At 42.9% G+C, this 20529-nt stretch overlaps 1 protein-coding gene across 1 annotated transcript; it reads right to left on the bottom strand.

Annotated features, from left to right (window-relative positions):
- Positions 1 to 2454: 2454 nt before the first annotated feature.
- LOC308138348 (semaphorin-4G-like) lies at positions 2455 to 20230 on the bottom strand (the record flags this gene model as incomplete). Its single annotated transcript, XM_080507430.1, has 14 exons — positions 2455 to 3464; positions 3912 to 3970; positions 4845 to 4999; positions 5085 to 5200; positions 5511 to 5733; positions 7075 to 7219; positions 8566 to 8741; positions 9679 to 9833; positions 10841 to 10954; positions 11044 to 11137; positions 11285 to 11383; positions 11491 to 11553; positions 13874 to 14022; positions 20062 to 20230. 14 exons carry the CDS (start codon positions 20228 to 20230, stop codon positions 2455 to 2457), a joined length of 2727 nt encoding a protein of 908 aa, XP_080363556.1.
- Between the last annotated feature and the right edge of the window lie 299 nt (positions 20231 to 20529).

The raw sequence follows: 20529 nt of genomic DNA on the forward strand, positions 1-20529 counted from the left end.
GCCAGAGTACAGTAGGAGTTACATCTCACTGACTGTATTTGCCACTTGGAAGTATTTTTACAGTAAAGTTAATTTAACCATGTCGTGTAAAATGAGGTCAAAGTGTTTTTATCGAAAGCCTTTAATGTGCACAGTCTGAAGCTGCACTTTCTTTCATTCCTTTGATCAGCGCCTCTGACAAGAAAACCCGGCTCATCATTGAGCCCATACGATATCACACGCCCTCACATCACAGGCTGGAGCAGTTCAATCAAAAGCCTTTACACAGGCCTTTACACACGCCGTATGCGTGTGTTTACGGGGCTGCGCTGTGCATGTCGGTCTTTTCTGCGCCTCCATCCTTGTCGTACAGCAATAGAATACAAAACCACACCCTGAGCCCAAGGGTAGGAGAAAATAATTGGAGGCTCAGAGTGCGACATTGCGTAAATGTCTGGGGAGATTTCTCCAGTGAGGTCAAACCTTGTCATAAGACAAGTGTTTAATTAATACGGCGCTCAAAAAGAAGAACAACAGTCAGACGCAGCAGAAGCTCACTGATAAGAAGAATTGAACACAAAACTGCGTTGGATCACCAAGTTACTCACAAAATATTGTTGTAGGACTGCAGAATTTCTTCAATTTTCTACCATACATAAAATGTCTGGTGCTTTTGAAGATTGATGTACCATCAATAAGTCGACAAGAAGACAAAAAAAAGAGGAGTTTTGCTTAATATTGTCCATGTTTCACTCTCTACGACTAAACTCTGTACACGAAGACATTTCCACTAATTTCAGATCAACAACCTGTGATCATACAGACAGCTATAGATTAAGATGAATCAAAAACATTGATCGGTCCGCATTTAGCGATGCAGTAAAGTCCATGATTTATATTTATAAATGCTTGTCTGGCAAAGTGCCGGCGTGTAGGATGTGTTGCACAGATGTAAAAATATTAACCTTGGGTGCAGTTGGTGAACACCGTGCCCTGCAGTCCGTCATCCTCATCTCTGGATTCGTGCAACGTGTCGCTCAGTGGTGGATTCAGGATCACTTCGGACATAGTCGTCGTTAGTTTTGATTTTTTTTTCTTCCCCTTTCTTATGATCCCGTGTGGCAAGACAAGGTCCAGCTGCGGCCTCCACAGTCGCAGCTCTTCACACATGAAAAAAAAAAGGGCCAATATTGTCCTTCGGCTGACAGCGCCGGGTGTCAGACTCCATAAAAGTGTCCATTAACTTTTTCAAAGCACGTTAAAATTGGTATTTAAAGTGCATTAAGCTCAATAATACTGTCAAAAAAAAAAGCCACAGTTTCAATACTTGGTGAAATAATCACTATCTAATATTTTTTCAAGCATCTTAAGAGCATCATGCATGTCCATCAACATTTTATTTATCATAAATTAACATTTGACATCAATTTGTTTTCCATTTTAAGAAATTAGTTAGAGCTAAACTGAAACACTGTAATCAAAGCCAACATGGGGCTTCTTTAACATTAGGCAACATTTAATCATTAATGATGGAAACGGCCATCGTCTGTACCCGCGTCGACCAGTTCAGGGCCGCAGGCTGCTGCAGCCAATCCCTGCCAACACTGAGACAGAGGCAAGAGATATTCATCTGCGAGCTTAAAACCAGTGCTTTACCCTGCACAGTATGCAATGACTAACTACTCTTTATAAACAAGGGTTTGATTATTAATGTGATCAATTCTCTATAAACGATTAAGGTGCATTATGCAGTTAATGATTAATAGAAAAGACTATAATAAATTACAAAATTTATAATTTCGTTGATTAAGATTCATAGTGATATCAAATAATGATTAGTTCACCCTTTTATTACTTTCGGCTGGTGTGAAACGTGTTATTTTCTGTTGGTTATTGCAATCCGTTAAGTCAGTATGAAAACATTGCAATCCGCATTCCCACGCTCGCACGTCCAGCCTTCCTTAATATTTATAATGAGTGAATGTCAGGTTTTAAAAATGCATAGGCCATCTGTGCACTTGACAGTCAAAGCGAACTTTGGCTAGCTGCCCCCCGGTCTGGACCGACTTCTCGCATGTACTTATATTCCCCATGTGGCTCTGCTCCTTGTTGGGAGTCCATATTTTCCTCTCGGCTCCTCCTGGAGCGGAGATCCTTCCTGCAGGTGAGATCCCAGCGCTGACACTTGGATCAGACTGCGATCTGACCGCAGGGATCCTTCTGGGCAGTACTGAGGTGAGGTAGATTTCATTTATTTTCTATTTCATGCTTGGTCCTTCACTGGGATTTCTCATTTAGGAATACAGGCTATTTCAAAAAGCCCCTGGATGAATGTGTCAAAAAAAAAAAAAAAAAAAAATCCCAAGTCAATAAGTGTGTAAGTCTCTTTCTTTGCTTCAGTCCACAACGACAATGAGCCATGTGACAGGCACCAAGACCACAGGCCTCCACCCACAACAGGGGACCCACTTCCCTCTATACGGAGCTCTCGTCCGGCCGGGGCAGCAGCTGAGTGTGTTTCCTCTTCTCCAAGATCTTGTTGAGCTCTTCAGCAAAGGAGTGACCGTGCGGTGACGTATTTTCGGAGTCACTCTGTCTCAGCAGCACGTAGCTGTTCCCATTCATCCTCCTGAGGACGCTGGGCAGCGTGGCCGACAGTCCACTGGGGAAGTCGCACTCCGGCGAGGGAGTCTGAGGCGTGGGAGGGAGAGGCGGGGCCGGGGGAGGAGGCTCTTTGTTGGGAGAAGTGTAACCCTCACCGGGCACGATCTGCAGGAAGCCCCCGTCCTCCATGCTACCGTTATGCATCTTTGAAACTCCGTTACACAAGCCATTGCCGTTGCAGTGACTTGAGATGGTCTTGAGCTCCATGTGGGAGGAGCTTCGATGCTGCTTCCTGTTCTTGCTGGGCCTCTTGCTGACCGGGTAGGCCGCAGCCGCCGCACGCAATGAGTACTTTCCCCTCTGGCCCACTCGCAGACAGAAGCCCACGTAGACCAGGACCGCGGTGAGGACCACACACAGGCCACCCAGGATGGTGATTAGAGACAGGTACATGGCCTCCATGCTCCTGGGGGAGAGCAGCTTCGATTGGGGCATGAGGGGAGCTGGCGGTGGCGGCAATGGCCTCTCAGAGGCGGGACGCTCGGTGGGCACTGGCAGCGTTGCAAACAGACTATGAGAGTCACGAGCTGACTCAACAGGCGGCGAAGGCGGCAGGTCCAAGCGGACGGTTACATTGTAGGTGACGATGGCGACCTGGATGTTGTTCTCAAGCGAGTGACACGTGTACATGCCGCTCTGGTCCTGCCGGGCTTCGATGATCAGCAGGCCGTCCGTGCCCGTTCGGAAGCCCGAGGTGAGGTCGTAGCCCTGCACCTCGCTGCCTTCCCGAGTCCAGAGCGGCGTCGCCAGGTTGGAGCTGAGCTCACACTGCAGGAGCACGTCGTCGCCAACGCGCACAGAGCGGCTCCGCTGGGCGACACCTGAAACACCAGCAGCAAACCCACATTAAACAGGACAACACGATGCACTTTATATGTTAACGGCTTCACGGCAGCTACATTTATAAGAGGCTATCCAAAGTTATCAAGGCCTAAGAACTCCCAATTTCAAATATTTTAATTCCTGCCATTGTACCACCTCACGTGAAAAGAGAATGAGAAGGCAGAAATTGAGAAGTGAGAGATGGCGTTTCCCTGCCTGGAATATCAAACGGATTTTTCTCCGGAGATGGCAAAAATGTGATTAAAGAAGAAGGGGGAAGAGGATTTTGCCAACACAGTGCGCATAATCAACTTTCAAAGAGGCCTTCGTGCCATCTGATGACAACTATGCATCTCTGGAGTTGTCTATTTTTAATCTCTTTTATGCGTTAAAAGCCAACTTCATTTAAGCGGCGCCACTGAATGGCAGTTGATGTCTCTGCGTACCATCTTGTGTGTGCTTGCATCCCATGCTGCCGTGCTGAATGTCTTGGATTAAAGTGGATCTGTGAAGAAGTAGAAAACAATAAGAACAATGACAAAAGGATAAACCTTTTTTTTTTTTTTAGCATGAAAGTAGTTTTAGTGCATATAGTAACATGTGCAATTACTCTACAGTAACGTCACAGTGATGCTGTAAAACAGTTCAATGTAGTTCATACTGCTCTAGTCACATGTCATATATTTCACTGCTGCCATATTTTCAACTGAGTAAAGTTTGTTTGCTCTGGTGAAAAGATTGACACAGTTTACTATCAAAGGCCAACGTCAGGTTTCTGCCGGCATTGTGATTACACAACCACTCCGAGAGGTGACATGGTGACACGGCACAACGATACTCAAGATTACTCAAGTTGAAAGAATAAGGACACCTGCTTTACGCCTGCTGTAGGACAGATTTCTGACAATTTATCAAACCTGCTTTAAGTTGATGCCTTCAAACTGTGACACAAACGTCTCACATGTGTGGCGCTATTATCGTAGCAACACAAGGGCAAATGGTGAAACACAAAGAGCAAAGTGTTGCAAATGAGCCCAGAGTCTGTGCTGGTTGTAACAGACCCCAAGGTCAAAAACAATATACAGCGGGACTGAGTAAGTCTGTGTGTGAAAGCCAGTATGGTTTTTAACAGAAATAAACTGTACAAATAAGTATTGTTGCTTGTTTCGCCCAGGCCACAAGGTGTGTGATTTGCCACGAGCCATCTCACCTCAAGGGGCAACAGTTAAACCATTTGCACAAGCAACTACCAAGAAATATATCCTCAGAGACAAACAATAACTGGATTCAATTCAGATGCAATTTTGTTGTGAGCTATTCCTGTAACCGTCCCTGGTCATGTCAACCTTTGACCACTTGTCTGACTCACGCGCACCAACCTGTTGGTGTGCGTCACGATGTCCACACACGCTGCTCCGTCCCAGCCACAGTGAGGGTCTCTGGAAAAGATGCAGTCGTAGCAGGACGCGTATCTGCGACAGTTGGAAAGCGGCAGCTGCACAACGGCTGATGGAGAGGCCACGTACACGCTCGTCTGTGGCAGGAGGAAGATAATAGATTTTAGGACAGAGGCGGCCACATATGAAGTGTCTTAAGGGGACGGTGGCGGGACACGCTACCTGTTTGTCAGATATTAATAGATTATTGATCGGCTGTGGATCTTCAAACAGCTGAAGCTCCTCAATAATGTGCAGCTGACCACCGGCTTCGACCGCTTTGTGCAGCCAACCGTCATCTGAGCAAAAGATACAAAGGACAACATTGAAATGAAGGACCACAAAAGCAAGAAATATCATTCAGACGGTGATCAATAATCATGTCAAGGTGCAATGTTGCAAACATTCAATTAAGAACTAAACAGGTGTTTTTTGCTTTATGTACTGTTATTAGTGAATTAAAGAAAACATAACAAATGCCCGATAATATTCTGTCATGGTTCAGTAAGTTTCAGTGAAAAGTCTAAATGTCTAAAAGGAAATGAACTATTAATGTGATGCAGTCGACCTGGGCTCAGTGACAAAAAGTGCTCCATGATGTAAACATACCTGTGCCCATGTACAGTATGTGGTACATCTGTCCATCCAGTCCTTGAAAAACATGGACGGCCATATGCGTGTAGTCTGTGGTCCTCCTGAACAAAAGGGGGCGTCTGTCTGAGGGTTGGACCTGCTGGGACATCAGAGGATGCCTCCTGACAAAATCCAGCACATCATCAGGCAGCGAGGTTGAGACGTTGATGCCTCTGGCCCTCAGAGCGTCAGTTATACACTGCGGGGGAAAAAGACAGCGACAAAAGGAGCAATGAGGAGCAAATAACTGGAAATGGTGAGGGCAGCGGAGACAAAAGAGAGACATTTATATCCGATGTGTAAGAAGTTCTCTGGAAATACAGGCCAAGACTACAAAGCAGAGAAGATGGCATGTGGCTAGGCGAAACGGTGGACTGGGAAAATTAAGATCAAGAAAAAAAAAAGAGGCAAGCTGGGTTTAGACTGTGTGTTGAAAATGCAACTTCTGCTTAGATGACAATGAGCCTGTGTGGTTTCCGTAGCCGCCTTGTGCTGACATGCCGGCGACTCAGCTCTCAGCACCTGACTAAGTTTTCTTCTCTTTTTTTGTCCTTTTCAAATGACTTCAGCAAACTCTTAATAGGCTTTCACGCTCTCAAGTTAAAACCCTTGACCAGCTTGCTTTTCCCGCTTAATAGCAAAGTTAAAATTACATCCAACAAAATGTTGAAGTGACACTGCTGTGGATAATGTCTGCCCCTGCTAACGAAGCCGCGAACCCTGGCTGCAGTGCTAAGCCATTGTCACCAAAGCTCCGAGTTAATCGCCGAGGAAATGGGCTTCTGTGACATAAGCTGGTTCTGTTTTGAGCATCATCCACGGGGACTTGAACTCATCCTCTGTATCATGTTCAATTCATCTTGTTCAGTGTCTTCTCCTTTTATGGCTTCGTCACTTTGGGTCAGTTGTATCTCCTTGACACTATGTGTAGGAACGTCTTCACACTTATTGTGTTTGTTTATTGTGTTAATTACATCCATTTGTTGAAGTTGTTTGTTGAACGCTGCTGTCTGCACTCTGGTGCACACCAAACAAGTGGACCAAGGGGACCGAGACCCCGCGCTTAAACAAACTTTGGTCCTAATTGATCAAAGTCTGACTGAAGTATAAACGAAAGGGGCCAAAGAGCTGTAAATGGACCAAACACATGACGTGTTGTGCTCTAGAGGTGCCTTGCGAATTTGTGCAGTTTATCATAATTGATGTGCACTAAATTGCAATTGTTGTTGGTATTTTGATGCAATGTGACATTTTATAAGTGGTTCATAATAAGTAACCCCCCCCCCCCCCCCTGCAAGTGCAGAGTTGTATTAAACCCTTCACATAGCATTGCTGTGAAAGTTACATAGTCATATTAACTGTCGCTACAGCAATCTCGTTTACATCCTGTTGTTCCGTGTTAATAAAAGTACAAAGAGCACAAAGCGAATCAGAGCCACCATTCAACTTTTCTGTCGTTGTCCAACTCTTGTCTGTATCAGGGAACTGCACCACAAAATGTGAAAGCTCCACCTGAGAGAGCAGAACTAAGTGTATTCACCGTTCCAGGTCGAGGCGTGGGGATCTTTCCAGTGTATTCCTTCCACTTCGAGCCCGAGTCCTGGTTCTCCATGTAGGGTCCTTGAAAGGCCTCTTGGACTTCAGACAGTGAGAACCGACACACTGCAGATGCCTTCACGTTTTTCCTAAGACACAACTCACAGTGAGGAAGAGCAGACAGCGAGCCGCGGACAATAACAGCAGTAAACCCGAGGTTTCCATAGTGACAGCAGGGGACGTACAGCCGATCAGTGGCTCACCTCAACCGAACGACGGGAAGACACAAATAGGAGGGAAGAAGAGAAGGTGGAGGAGGGGAAAAACCCACTGACAGAGATCGTATGAAGCTGATGAGAAGTCTCCGACAAGAGTACGAGGTAAAGAGGAGACAATGAAATGGTTTTCAAGAGGTGCAGTGAGAGTGGAGGGAAGAAAATGAAGAGGAGAGAGCTGCATCCCAAAAAACTGAATCATGTTTGTCTATGTTTACTCCATCACAAAACATCTGCTGATAGAGCCTGTGGGGAATGAAATTCACTGTAAAGTAGATCACTTTTCCCCCATAGAGAACACTTACGGCTATGCAGATTGAAAATAAACCTCAGTTTGTTACTATCACGACTGCACTCATTCAGACATCTAACTGGTTTCCATCTAGAAACCATGATTTTATTTAGTTTGTCTGGATAAAAAAAATCTAAAGGATATGGTGAATTCTTGTAATCCAGTGTAATTTTATCTCATTGGTTTCTTTCAGTGAGACCTAAACAGCTTCTACACAACAACCATTTCCCGCCAGCTGCTGCTTTACATGAAAACTACTGAAGCAAGTACCTGAAGATACAGTACATGTTGAAAAGCAGCTGCAGGAAACAAAAATCTTTAGTTTGTTCAGTTAAATACACTTATGCACCAGAATATTAAATGATGAGGTGCTTTTTGGGATTTTTCACTAACTTAATGTGATAGGTTAACTCGCAGAGCTGCAACAAAGTCGGGACTTGATCAGTTAGAAGTGAACTGCTGTAACGCCTCCTGGAGATAAGCAACTTTTCTTTGCTCATATTTATTATCCATCTAATAAAACTATTTATTTGATACCATTTGAACAGTTGCTCCTTTTGTATTTCTAGGAATCCCCAGCTTAATGCTAGAATATTAATTAAGGACAGTAAGAACAAACTCATCTATATCGAACAGAAGTGACATCTTATTGACTAAAATGATTTGTGACTTTTGGGACCCTATACATCTGTATTTCGTCATTTAATCCAAATTAATTTCACCCAAATATCTCTGCAAAATTCTTCCAGAAAACTTTTTTCTGTTCACATTGTTGATATAAAGACATTCTTCCGACTTTCTTTCTTTCTTCCCTCCTGTCCTCTCAATGTCTCAACGTATCGATTGCTGTCTTTCATCTTCGTCTGGCTCAATTGTATTTGCATTCTCAAAGCCCTCGTCTGCCGGAGACTTTGATTCCCCCCCTCACCATTCAAGGCCGAAGATGCCGTAGAAGAGCGTGTCCTGCGGTGTGTGGCCGGGCATAACGAACACACTGCGCAGCATGTTGAAGTGGAAGTCGTACTCGGGCAGCGAACAGGTCAACCTGGTCTTAAGGAAGGACGTCCAGCGTTTCTGGAGAGTTAACTGGCCTCCGCGGTCGCCCTGAGGGAGGAGCAAGAAAAGGACAAACAGAAGGGAGAGGAGGGAGACGGCAGGGTCAAATGAGGGAAGCGCAAGTGGAGAAAAAAACCCAACAAAAAACACTTTAAAATAGATTGAACACTGAGCTCAAGGTGGCACGCGAGAGGATGTGAACCCCCTGAAGGGCAGGCCAGATGGCACGGGAGAGCAATAACGATATATTCAATAAGGTTACGACTTCCCACGGCAGAGAGCTCCGACTATAATATACAAGTTTGTATATGACTCTGTTTGTCCTCAACAGGTTCAAAGTACTCAAAGTGGAGTGAGTTTCTGATGCAAACACACGTATCTCAACAACAACGCTTGAAAAAAAGTAAAGTAAAAGTTCAGACAGGTTGGAACAGTGGAAAGGCAACAACTTCTTTAGAAACCCTGATTAAATAAAGTTATTGGTATGGACTTTTCAATGTATTTAGCCTACGACAAACACTATATATGCGTCACCACAAGGCACTTCTTATTAAGATGAAAATATGCTGCTGATCCTTCAAGGAGAAAGTCTGTGAATTTTTTTTATTGGGGGGGCGAGGAGGAGCCAGAAGAGCAAACAACAAGATGAGGACACTGTACAGCTTGCTCTTGCTATTATTAACCCTTTTCTTGGCAGCCGGAGATATAAAGCCTTCACATTTCAGCTTGCAGAAGAAGCTAAGCAGATTGTCTCACCTGCAATCATCCATCATTCCTCTGACGCTGCTTCCAATTCATCAGCCACACAGTCTGCTCCGCTAATTACACTGGGGCCTTATTTCAAATGCGTTCCCCATTCAGGCTGTCATCTATTACAGTACCCACCCCAATTATCACCTGAGGCGTCACTCAAGTTATCGTGATGCAAAGTTTCTCTTCCAGTTGCATAAACGTCTCCCGCATCTTTTTCTTGCTCTGATCTCACCTTGCAAACCCGAGCTACTCGTGCCACCCTGCTGTGGCTGTAGGTTGTTGTCTGTTCCTGGCTTTTCTCAGTGAAGAAGAAGTAGATCTTATCATCATCGCCAGTGTTGTTGCCAAAGCTCTCCCTCACAAGAGCCGAACCCACAAAGTCGGCCTCTGCAAGAGCAAGAAAGACACACTAAAATTAACCTCACGTCAGGCAGAATAATACTCTGACTGGTATGCGGTTTACAAATTAGACAAAAACAGGATACAATGATTTATTGCCATGAAGATTGGAGAAAAATCTGCAGCATTTTACAATAACATTTTTTTTTTTTTTAAAGACAAGATTTTTTTTGTATTTTAGTTTTGAATAAGAATTTCACTTTCACCAACAGTGTTCAGGTGCCAGAAAAAAGAACACGGCAATCATTAACTCAGTAACTAGGATACTATTTATCATGCATCTAGTGCTATTAAAACCCAGGCTTCTCTGTGTTGCAAGTGAGCTGTGATTGGCTGGGAGGGCATGGGCGGGATAAACTCTGTCCCACTGGTCTACGTACCCTTTCCTGCTGGTTAATCATTTTTATCAAGGGAGGAATAAACTTTTATCTCTCTTGCACAGTAATTAAAGCTACTTCACCAGCAGAAGACAATAAAACAAATCTAATAATTGCATTTTGAAATCCGAGTACAGCAGAGCCGTCATATTTCCCTTCATTAAGGAATGCAACAACTCACTTGCTTCGCACTGTAGGCAATATATAACATTTGTCGATGGCTGTACATTCAAAGCATTCCTTTTGAAATGAAAAACTATAATAAGCTGCACTGAAAACATCTATTATATTTCATTTTGTCTGCATTTTTTATTTTTTATTTTTTTAAGATAACATTAAGTTACTCAATCTTTGCTCTGTGACGTCCTTTGAGTTTGACCCCCTCCCTTCTGCTTTCATCGCAAATCGCACCCTGGTTACATAGAACCACCACAATAAAACACACATTCAAAACAAGGACAACCACAATCAATGTGACAATATGCGCTGATATGGAGATGCCAACATCTGTAGTTCTTTGCAATCTGTTACATCCCTCCTCCACCTGCTTCGTCCATTTGCCCCGTTCAGCTGCCTAAAAAACAAACAAAAAAAAAACTAAATCTCTTTCATACTCACCGTTGAGCCAGCGCGTGGGAGCTTCTTCTGTCTTTAGTGTGGGAGAGGGAGAGTTGCGGCGGATATCTGGAAAGCTTCTGAACTCGTACTGGGAAGCCGTGTACATCTGCCGGTCTGGGGAAAAAAATATATAACAAACTCCTCAGGTCATCGGGTTATTTGCTTAAACTCCAAGTGAGTGACAGCTCTATAAAAAGTCTCACCTATAATGAGTGCAGTGTAACCTGTTGTGGGACCGTAGGGACATTTGTCTTTCCCCTCTTCAGGCTGAGAGGACATCACAAACTTCTCTTCATCCTGTGCAGCAGAAGCAATGTGACAATTACTAAAACTTTCGCTTTCATCAGCGGTGACTGATGCAGCTATGAAACCTTAAAAGATCTATATTCGGTTGAAGTTATGCCGAAGCGAGGCTATAGAAGAAAACGTGACACTTGAACGCACTATGTATGCACAGAGGGGACTGAAGGCATTCGTCCCACACATGTAGAGATGAGTCGAGTTGAACCTCTGGAGGAAGCGAATGTGATTAAAGCACTCGGTCTGAAGGAGAGAAGCGGAAATGTATATTACTGTGAGGGAACAAATGATCAAGACGTATGAGAAACGCAAACACCAAAAAAGATGATAAAGAAGAACTAAATGCCCACCTTATTGTCTTTTCCCTTGAGCAGGCACTGACGTTTTTGCTCGTGGGAGGCCTCCCACTCAATCTATAACACAGAGCGAGATAGAAGGAGAACAGTGAGAGTGTGATGGTTTCATATCACTGGCTTGCTCAAGTCTCTAGTAAAATATCCCAGCAAAATAAAAACACATTATTATCCCATCTCTGCTCTAATAATTCTTCCATTAGTGATAGTTTGGTTGAATAATCGCCTCAAACTCGGCTTCCATGTAGAAGACGGGAGATAATATGAATATTTTTACAACTTCCATGTGAAAACAGCCTGTTTGTACAGACATGAAAATTCGATTTTACTTCAACTGCATTCAAACCCACTGAAAATAATTGCTTTTAACAAAAAAATAAAATAATTAAAAAAACCCTACTATCGAGGTGGAACAGAAATGAGACCTTGAGTCCACGTTGGGAGTTTTTCTGTTGCCTTTGCTTTCTTCTCATGCATTTTAAACTAATTGGAGTCTGTAAATAGTTCATCCTTCTTAAATTAACACCTGTACTTTTCAAAAAGATCGCTTACTTCTGTAAGAATAAAATAACACACTTTTTTATATATAGTTACTTTTAATCAAACTAAAAAGTGTAGAGCGTTCTGTAATGCACTGATATTTACTGGCATTTTTTTCCACGTCTTTACCACTTTTAAACTGGTCTTTAAATGTGTTTATTTAGTGTTTCATTTATTTCACCATGAAGTTATGTCACTGTTTCACAGCTGCATGTTTTTTTTTTTTTAAACGTTTATGTCAACAAGAAAGTCTTCTAAAACATCCTACACTCGGATGAGGAGAAGCCGTTTGGTGGGCTATACATGCACGCACCAGCTATTGTGACACACGCTACTGCCGTATTTACATAGTTAGCTTAATGTCAGGTTGTCACCATAAAACAAACAAAGCCGCATGTTGTCTGAAACAAAGTCAACCAGGTTACGCAACCACATGGTGAGAACACGTGCTGAATGCCGTTTTGGGCCTTTTTCTTCTTTTTCTTTTTCAACCCAAGATATACTGACACACACCGTTACTGGAAGTGATGCTAAAACTATCTAATCGAGTTATTTCTGAAGAGACACGTTTATCAATAACTGGGAGCGTCTCTCTGTCAGAAATACGATAGACCAGGATTAAAATTTGATTCAATAAATTCGAGCAGTTCGGCTTCTACTGAAGGTAAAAATGCCTTTCTGGCTGATATATGGACATTAGCAGGCGTCTGAAGGCTTGATGCTTGTTTAATGTGAAATAAAATCCAGACTTGAAACAAATATGACGCAGCAGGGGAGGGAGAAACGAGTGAGGCCACATTTGAATTTCTAACTTCAACGTATACAGTATTAAAGACTGAATTCATTTATCCATCCATCCATCTGTGTTCTCTAACGATCCATGTAACTGATTAACCTCAAAGACAGGTTTTTGGACTGAGACAAAGCCGGAGTGCCCAGAGGAAACATATGCAAGCTCAGGAAGAAGAAGAAATAGAAATAGGAGAGGTCATCTCATAATCATTCTCCATTACTATATACATGCTCACTACCAGAGGGTCAAATTATTACTATATGATCATATTAATAAACTTTTATGCATATAAATGACCTTGAGATTAACTCAGTGATATAGTAATTTCAAATTTAGATTCAGCTTCAGCTTCAAGATGAACCAAAACTGATAATTTATCAATTATTTGAAAATTGGCTCAAGGGCCAACAGACCACCAGCTGCTCCAAAATGAAGAAATTCCAAGTCAGAGCCTACAAAGGAAAGGAAATTCTAATAATTATTATGCTAATAAACTGAATTAATTAGAAAGGTTCTTGTGAATAGGAATGCAGTACAAAGACGATATTTATATAAATCCTGTATTGATTCAAAGTTACAGTGAACTGATACAGTAGTTAGTTCTTCCATTTTCCCCCATTAGAACAGCAATTTATTGAGGAGGATGCTCCCTTGTTGGAGCTGTGGAGTATTGTGGGTTTAAAATAACATGACTACATGCAGACACAAACACACAGAGGCTGACATGGGAATAAATACTTTTGCCTCCCCAAAAAAAAGAAAGAAAGAAAGGAAAGATGTTGCCTCAAAAGGTCCCTGCAGTGTGGAATGCAAATGAAGCCATGGCAGAATGTGAGATATGGCAGTGGAGACACACACACACACACACACACACACACACACACACACACACACACACACACACACACACACACACACACACACACACACACACACACACACACACACACACACACACACACACACACACACACACACACACACACACACACACACACGTGCATGTACACACAACACCCGGCAACACAGAAGCACAAACAAACTCACAGTAAGAGCAGAGCTGGCTGAGATGTCAGAGGCGTCGAGAGCGAATGCAGCCCCCCGGGCCCCAACGTAGAGACGCTCACTGTCAGCCTCCAGCAACATGGTGCTGTAGTTGACTGCAGAGGAGTGGAAACGCCTGCAGCCCAGGAGACCTGAGGAGAGGAGAGGAGAGGAGAGGAGAGGAGAGGAGAGGAGAGCTTGTTAATGAAAGTGACCTTTTGTAAACACCCCCCCCCCCCCAACATGCTGCTTCTGCTACATCTATGCAGAACAGCTGCTTGCAAATATCGATATGCCACCCGAGTTCTTTAGTGTCCGTGTAATTTGCTTGCAGTTCAGTGAACGAATAGGCGATTGCTGAAATTTCCCAGATGACACGCTCACAATCAGTGGAAGAGAAAAATAACAGTGACCAAGCAGTTTGGCAAATGTTTGTTGTGGTATGTCGCTTCCTCGGATAACTCCAGTATCGCGGCGTGTCCCCGGTGTGGCAGTGGACAATGAAAGCGGTGGAAACTGCCTGATTCTCTTAGTATGCCCACATACACGACCACCTGGGTAGATCTCAGCACCAACACTGTCCGCTGCTGCTATTGATTATGGTCTATCTCTATGGGAGCAACTGCAGGTTCTCAAAAAACGTTTTAAAGATCAAAAGAAAAGCATCCCCCTGTTCATATTCATATTCAGTCAAATACAGAAGCAGGTTTTTAATTTGCTGTAGTTGTTTTTGAAATGGTTACTTACAAATGCATATTGCAAGTTCTATCATCATCTGAATGTGATAAATTAAACTGTTTGAAAACTCATGCTGGTGGATGTTTGTACATAAATGCGTCGTATTAAATGCCTTGAGAAAGACGCAGCCAAAACGAGGGCGAGGGACATATTAAAAGCTGGAGAGGGAGAGCTTTTTCAATCTAACCTGACAACACGAGGATAAAGGGTGAAACAGAATTTCATCTCCGATGATGGATTCCTCGCCGTATGATTTTGGAGTGCTGCTGTAAAGTGGTGAGACGGCCTTGTCCTTTGATTCTGGGGGACTTCTTTTCAAAAAATGTGAGATTAATTTTTGTTATTTGACCACACAAGGAATTTTCTTCCATTAAAACTCTCGGTATTGCACAGAAAACCTCTTTCGGTGCCTGCACGGGTCCTCACATTCGATCAGAAGCAGGAAAAACAAGACATTTTGTTCAGAACTGGATAAACAAACGAATCCACAGGATGGTTGGGTTTTATTTTCAGGTGATTATCTATTATCTAAAATAGCATCAATAGAAATTCAAACAGAGAATTGCCTCAAATATAAAGGTTCCTGCTCCATGACTATTGCTTAATAAACTATCATTACTTTTATCCATAAATGTCCATGGCGCTAGCATTAGCTATGGACGACATTTTGTTTATGGTGATCAGTCGCCTGCCACCGTGGTAACCTTTTCTTTTTTGCATAAAACATAAATCCAGCAGATAAAAAGTCTGGTTTTTCATTCTAACTTGCAGCAACTAGATAGTTTATATTGCAAGTGTGAAATCACTGACGTACGAACGTATCCTAATGAGAAACGCGACATGTTATCCATGCGTATCCAAACCACATCCATATAGAGATGGCACGGTCACGCCTTAATGTTCTATACTTTTCTATTACCGGTACCTCTTTTGGTCACCGGGAGCAACATTAATCCTTTGATTAGCCTTGTTTTTTTTTGCAGGAAAAGCTCACCCAGAGCCATCAGGCCTTATTGGAAGAAAAAAATAAATAAATACTGCTCAGTACAAACGTGATCTGAATTAGTGACAATTATTTATGCAGTTTGTAATCAAGTAGCCCTTTGCAGTACTTTGTAGCCTGGAATCAACTCTTGTTTGAAAAAAAGGCTGATGACTGCGGGGCCATCTTGTTCAAGTCGGGCCAAATATTAAAACAATACAGACAAAAGCAGGTTTATAATATGTGGGCCATGTTCATGATTATTTTCACAACAGTGCTGCCAATTAAAAACTGAATGTCAGGTTGCAGTTGACACATGGGCTGTAGCCTATGTAGTTGGGCTGTGGCCCATGGTTCAGTTCTCTTTTCTAAGAAATACTCAAGAAGAGCAAACACAGCCTCACGAAACAAAAGCATATAAACAAGAGCAATATGCAAACAGCACGAGAGCTCAAGAGATCAGTGAATGCAAATGTATTACCACCAGTGTGACTAGGATTTATTTTTAACTTCACGGTTGTATAATTATTAAAAAATGTGCAATATTTAGGTGTTTTTTTTTTTTTTTAGGGGAGTTGTTTCCAAAAACCATTTAATATCTGGCAGTTTGTCAATACTTATATTTTAATAGTAACGACAAACTCATGTTGGATGGTTCTACTAAAGTCCCAGAGGTCACCGTAATGAAGATCATTGGCTGAAGGCTAAAATTATTATTGGAACTGAGAAGTGAACATGCTAAATCTCATCAGCAGCAACAGTATAAGAAAAAAAGTGCCTATTTATTTTATTTTCATTTTTTTTAAGTTAAAAGTTGCATGAGTCAAAGACAGTCCAGCCTGGACAAAAGTGGCATCATAAATCAAAAACATGCCACCGAGTTGCATCACTGGAGGAGCTAAAAATGTGATGATTCCAGGATCAAAGCTGAGCAAACTTTCAGCTTCTAAAGAGTAACAGTTATCAAACATGAAATGTTATCTCCACCAAGAACAATAACAAGATTACAAAACAATAGGGTCCTTGCCTCCAGGTCCCTAATTATGCTTATCTTGCACAGCTCAACTCAGGACAGTTATTAAACCCACATTATCAGACTTCATGACCACCACTTTTTTGTTTTGGGGGGGGGGGGGGGGGGGGGGGGGGAATTTGTGTGGTTTGAGGATTTTGTTGTATTTATGCCCCACCTCCGCCTCTCCCGGCTATATTGGGTTATTTGCTCTGACAAGCCAAGACTCTAATGGGGTTCAGTCACACAGCGCCTGCAGAGAAACACACTCACACAGCGTGTTGTAGCGGTCATGAGATCCTGTGGTGTTACATAACTTCTAAACATACAATCTATCAGGAGCCCACTTACCTTGAGTAAACATGACACCACTATTGACACAGCGGAGGAGTGCAGCAACCACAGCGCTATCTAAAGGCTACAGTGAACCACGGCCATGTTGTAATTTAATGTATAATCACACTGAGCTGACTAATGCCGAGTAGGTTTTACTGTCAGCCGCGGTATCATTTTGACGGGGAGCCATACAAACGCAAACGCGAGACATTTTTCATGCCTATCGCTGAAATTTCAGACTTCCTACACTCTCAGCCAATCCACTTCCCCCTGCAGACTGCATGGTTATCAAGTACGCTGTCATTAAGATTCCTATCAGCTGCGGCGAAACACAACCCAGCCTGCTCACTTCAGCAGTAACAGCATCAGTCAGTTCTCATCCTGAGCCGCTCCTGGACGATCAGCTGTTGTGTTTCCAAACCCCATTCTCCGCAGGGGGAGAAGCGGTGTTACCTGCATGGGGGTTTTGACATCGACAACTTTTAAGACGAGATGCAAGTGTCTCACTGTGGGTGAGGACAATGAACTACAGCAGGGACACCGCCTACTTTTCTTCAGTGTAATTCAAGCATTACGATACACAATACGGCCTGTGTGTGTGTGTGTGTGTGTGTGTGGGCCTGACGGCTGGAGCCAGGTAACACAAAGCAATGAATGTGAGACCACCGCGCAGGGAGATTCTATCTGGGCTGTATAACAGTGAAATAACATCCCCCAGGGACATTTTAGCCCCGGCTTACAAGATCATGCGAGAAAAGGTGCGTTAGAATTGGTCTACGGGGGACGGCGTGAGGAGCCCAGATGATATTATTTACTGAGCAAACATTTAGAGGGACCTCAGCTGATCTGCACAGTACACCGTGTTCAGGGACACACACACACACACACACACACACACACACACACACACACACACACACACACACACACACACACACACACACACACACACACACACACACACACACACACACACACACACACACACACACACACACACACACACACACACACACACACAAACTAAACCTCGAGGCTGTGACGTGAGAGCCTCACATACAAACCTGCACACGAGCGGCAGGCCTGTTTATGGTTTAAAGTGTTTTGACACTGGGAGCTGTCGACACAGAATTCAGCTGACTGTCAAAATGAGACAACTTTCAAAACACCGTCTCGGGCCGAAATCCAGGTCATTCAAAAAAAATTGCTACAAGAACTAGCCGTTTATCTTCTTTATATAAAGTTGATTCATAATAGTTATAGTGATTTTTCAATTTGTTCCAAGATGCGCAATGTGGGAACTCTGCACGTTTGAAGGCCGTGCATTTAGAGCGCTGAGAAACTCGGGGATTACATGGATTAGAGGTAACTTTGCATATCTAAGTTTTTGCATCAGGAGAAGGATACAAAGAAGCTTCAGACAAGATAAAGCAATGAGAAAAGGGTAATTCAAATATTAAAAGTACAAATGAATGGAGAAATATTGAATCAAAGAAAGAAGGGGAAAAGCCGAAGTGCTGATGTAAATGGATGCAACTGACTGAGTGACTGGGGCATGTCAAAATATTTGAATATTATTGTTATTCAGTTCAAACTGTGAAGCGTGCATATGTTTTATATTCATGAAAGGTAAATTAAAATATATTACAGGGATTTTTTTGTTAAATTTGTCAGCCTCAAAGTATTTCAACATATTTCATAAGATCAGATGTTTTTGTATCTATATTAAAAGAGGGCAGAAATTATTGAATAAAATGAACCTTTCGGTTCAAATGTTACAAGCAAAAACAAGTATCAGTGGTATTATTTTTAGATGCTCTGGAGAAAAATGTAATTCACATACAAAAATGCCACTTTGCTGTAATGATTATTTACAATTATCTAACAAAGAGGGAACAAATGTGCACATTTGTTAAGCTTTCATTAGTTAGATGTTCAATAAATAGTTACTCTCTAATACAATTGATTTAACAGAAAATCTAAAATCATCAGGTGGAAGAGCACCATTTCAAAATGTGGAGACACTCTCAATAAAACCTATTTAATAAAACAAGAGGCGAGACATGTAGGAGGACCTGAGTGCTCAACCGACAAGTCACAGGAAGAGAGATAAAGGGAGGAGGTTCATATCAAGAGCCGAAAAGAAAAGGTTGGCATTGGGTGGAAGCTGACGGTGTACTCAAAGAAATATAATTCATTAAATATGGAGTGATCAAATGGAGGAAGTAAATTTGATGATGAGTGAAAAAAGTGCAGGATCAGATAACGGCGCCGCATGAAAGGAAATTACAGTTTAAGATCATCTTGCGCCATACTACAACAGTTGTCATGGTTACGGTGCTTCTCCACTACCTACAGTGGCGTCAGGCTCCGTGTGCGCTCCGCAGAGATCCGTGTGGAAGCACGTCACCCGTCTCTGCAGCACCTCAGGCTACATGCCATCACTCACATAATAAGTGAACAATAATCGTAGCTTTTCAAATCAGGAAAAAAAACCAGAAAAAAAAAACCATCATTGTGATGGTTAACAGAAGCCAAACCACACAGAGGGACAGCTGCCGGAGATAATGAAAGGGATGTGAAAGAGATGTAGAAAACAAAAGGACAACCAGCTTCTGCTGCACAATCATTGCACTTTAGTTCTAAAGTCAATCAATATTCAGTTAATAGTAATCTTTAGGTTTTTAACTACAAAGCACTGACAGCAATATGACACGTCACACTGCCAAAACTCCAGATTTCACAGAAATTGTTTGCCGAGTTTCTATCCACACAATGGCGTAGTGGTTAGTAATCTGGTTGTAAAGCGAGTTTATCCCCTGCTGGAGTCTGAGTCTGTCTGGAGTTTGCATGTTCTCTCAGTCAGTGATGGGTTTTCTTTGGGAACACCAGCTTTCTCCCACAGTCTGAAGGCATGTTTGGTGGTTGGTGTCCACGGTAGATGCCTTACTCCATCACATTCTTCAGCTCCCTCATGACCCAACGTGGATAAATTGTGATTTGATGTCGAGATGCAGACCTCCTTGTTTCTCAGTGTAATCTTTCTTGAAATGTGGTTAGATAGTTTAGGAAATTAAAATTTCTGCCATGTAAGATGATACATGTGCACAGTGCTGTGCTTACCACTGCTCAACACGGTGACACGTGGAGTCACATCCAGGTCCTGGGGCGTTTTGAACGGGTACCCCGCTGCCGCCGCCATGCACAACCAGTTCAACAGCAGGAGCTGCACCACGGAGGATCGGGCTCCATGCATCTCCGCGGAGCGTCTGGCAGGACGAACACTCTCCATCCAAGGTGTATATGTGTGTGCAGAGGAATTCAGGCAAACATATTCACCCTGTGACTCACATACACCTCTGCACAAAGACAGACACCCACACGCTGACACACTGGCAGGGGGAGCAGGAAGCTCTTTCACTGTGCTGAAGAAACCTGGGAGAGAGAGAAAAAAACAAAAACCAAACACATAAAGCAGCAGAGTTAGTAGTCCGTGATCGAACTGTGGCACATCAGAGAAAGTTAAAAGAAGGAGAGCTGGTGTACAATAAATGAGCTGATGTGAAGGATTCTACAAGGGTGATGACAGAG

This window comes from Blennius ocellaris, assembly GCF_963422515.1.
Source record: "Blennius ocellaris genome assembly, chromosome: 13".
In the NCBI taxonomy this organism is placed as follows: Eukaryota; Metazoa; Chordata; class Actinopteri; order Blenniiformes; family Blenniidae; genus Blennius; species Blennius ocellaris.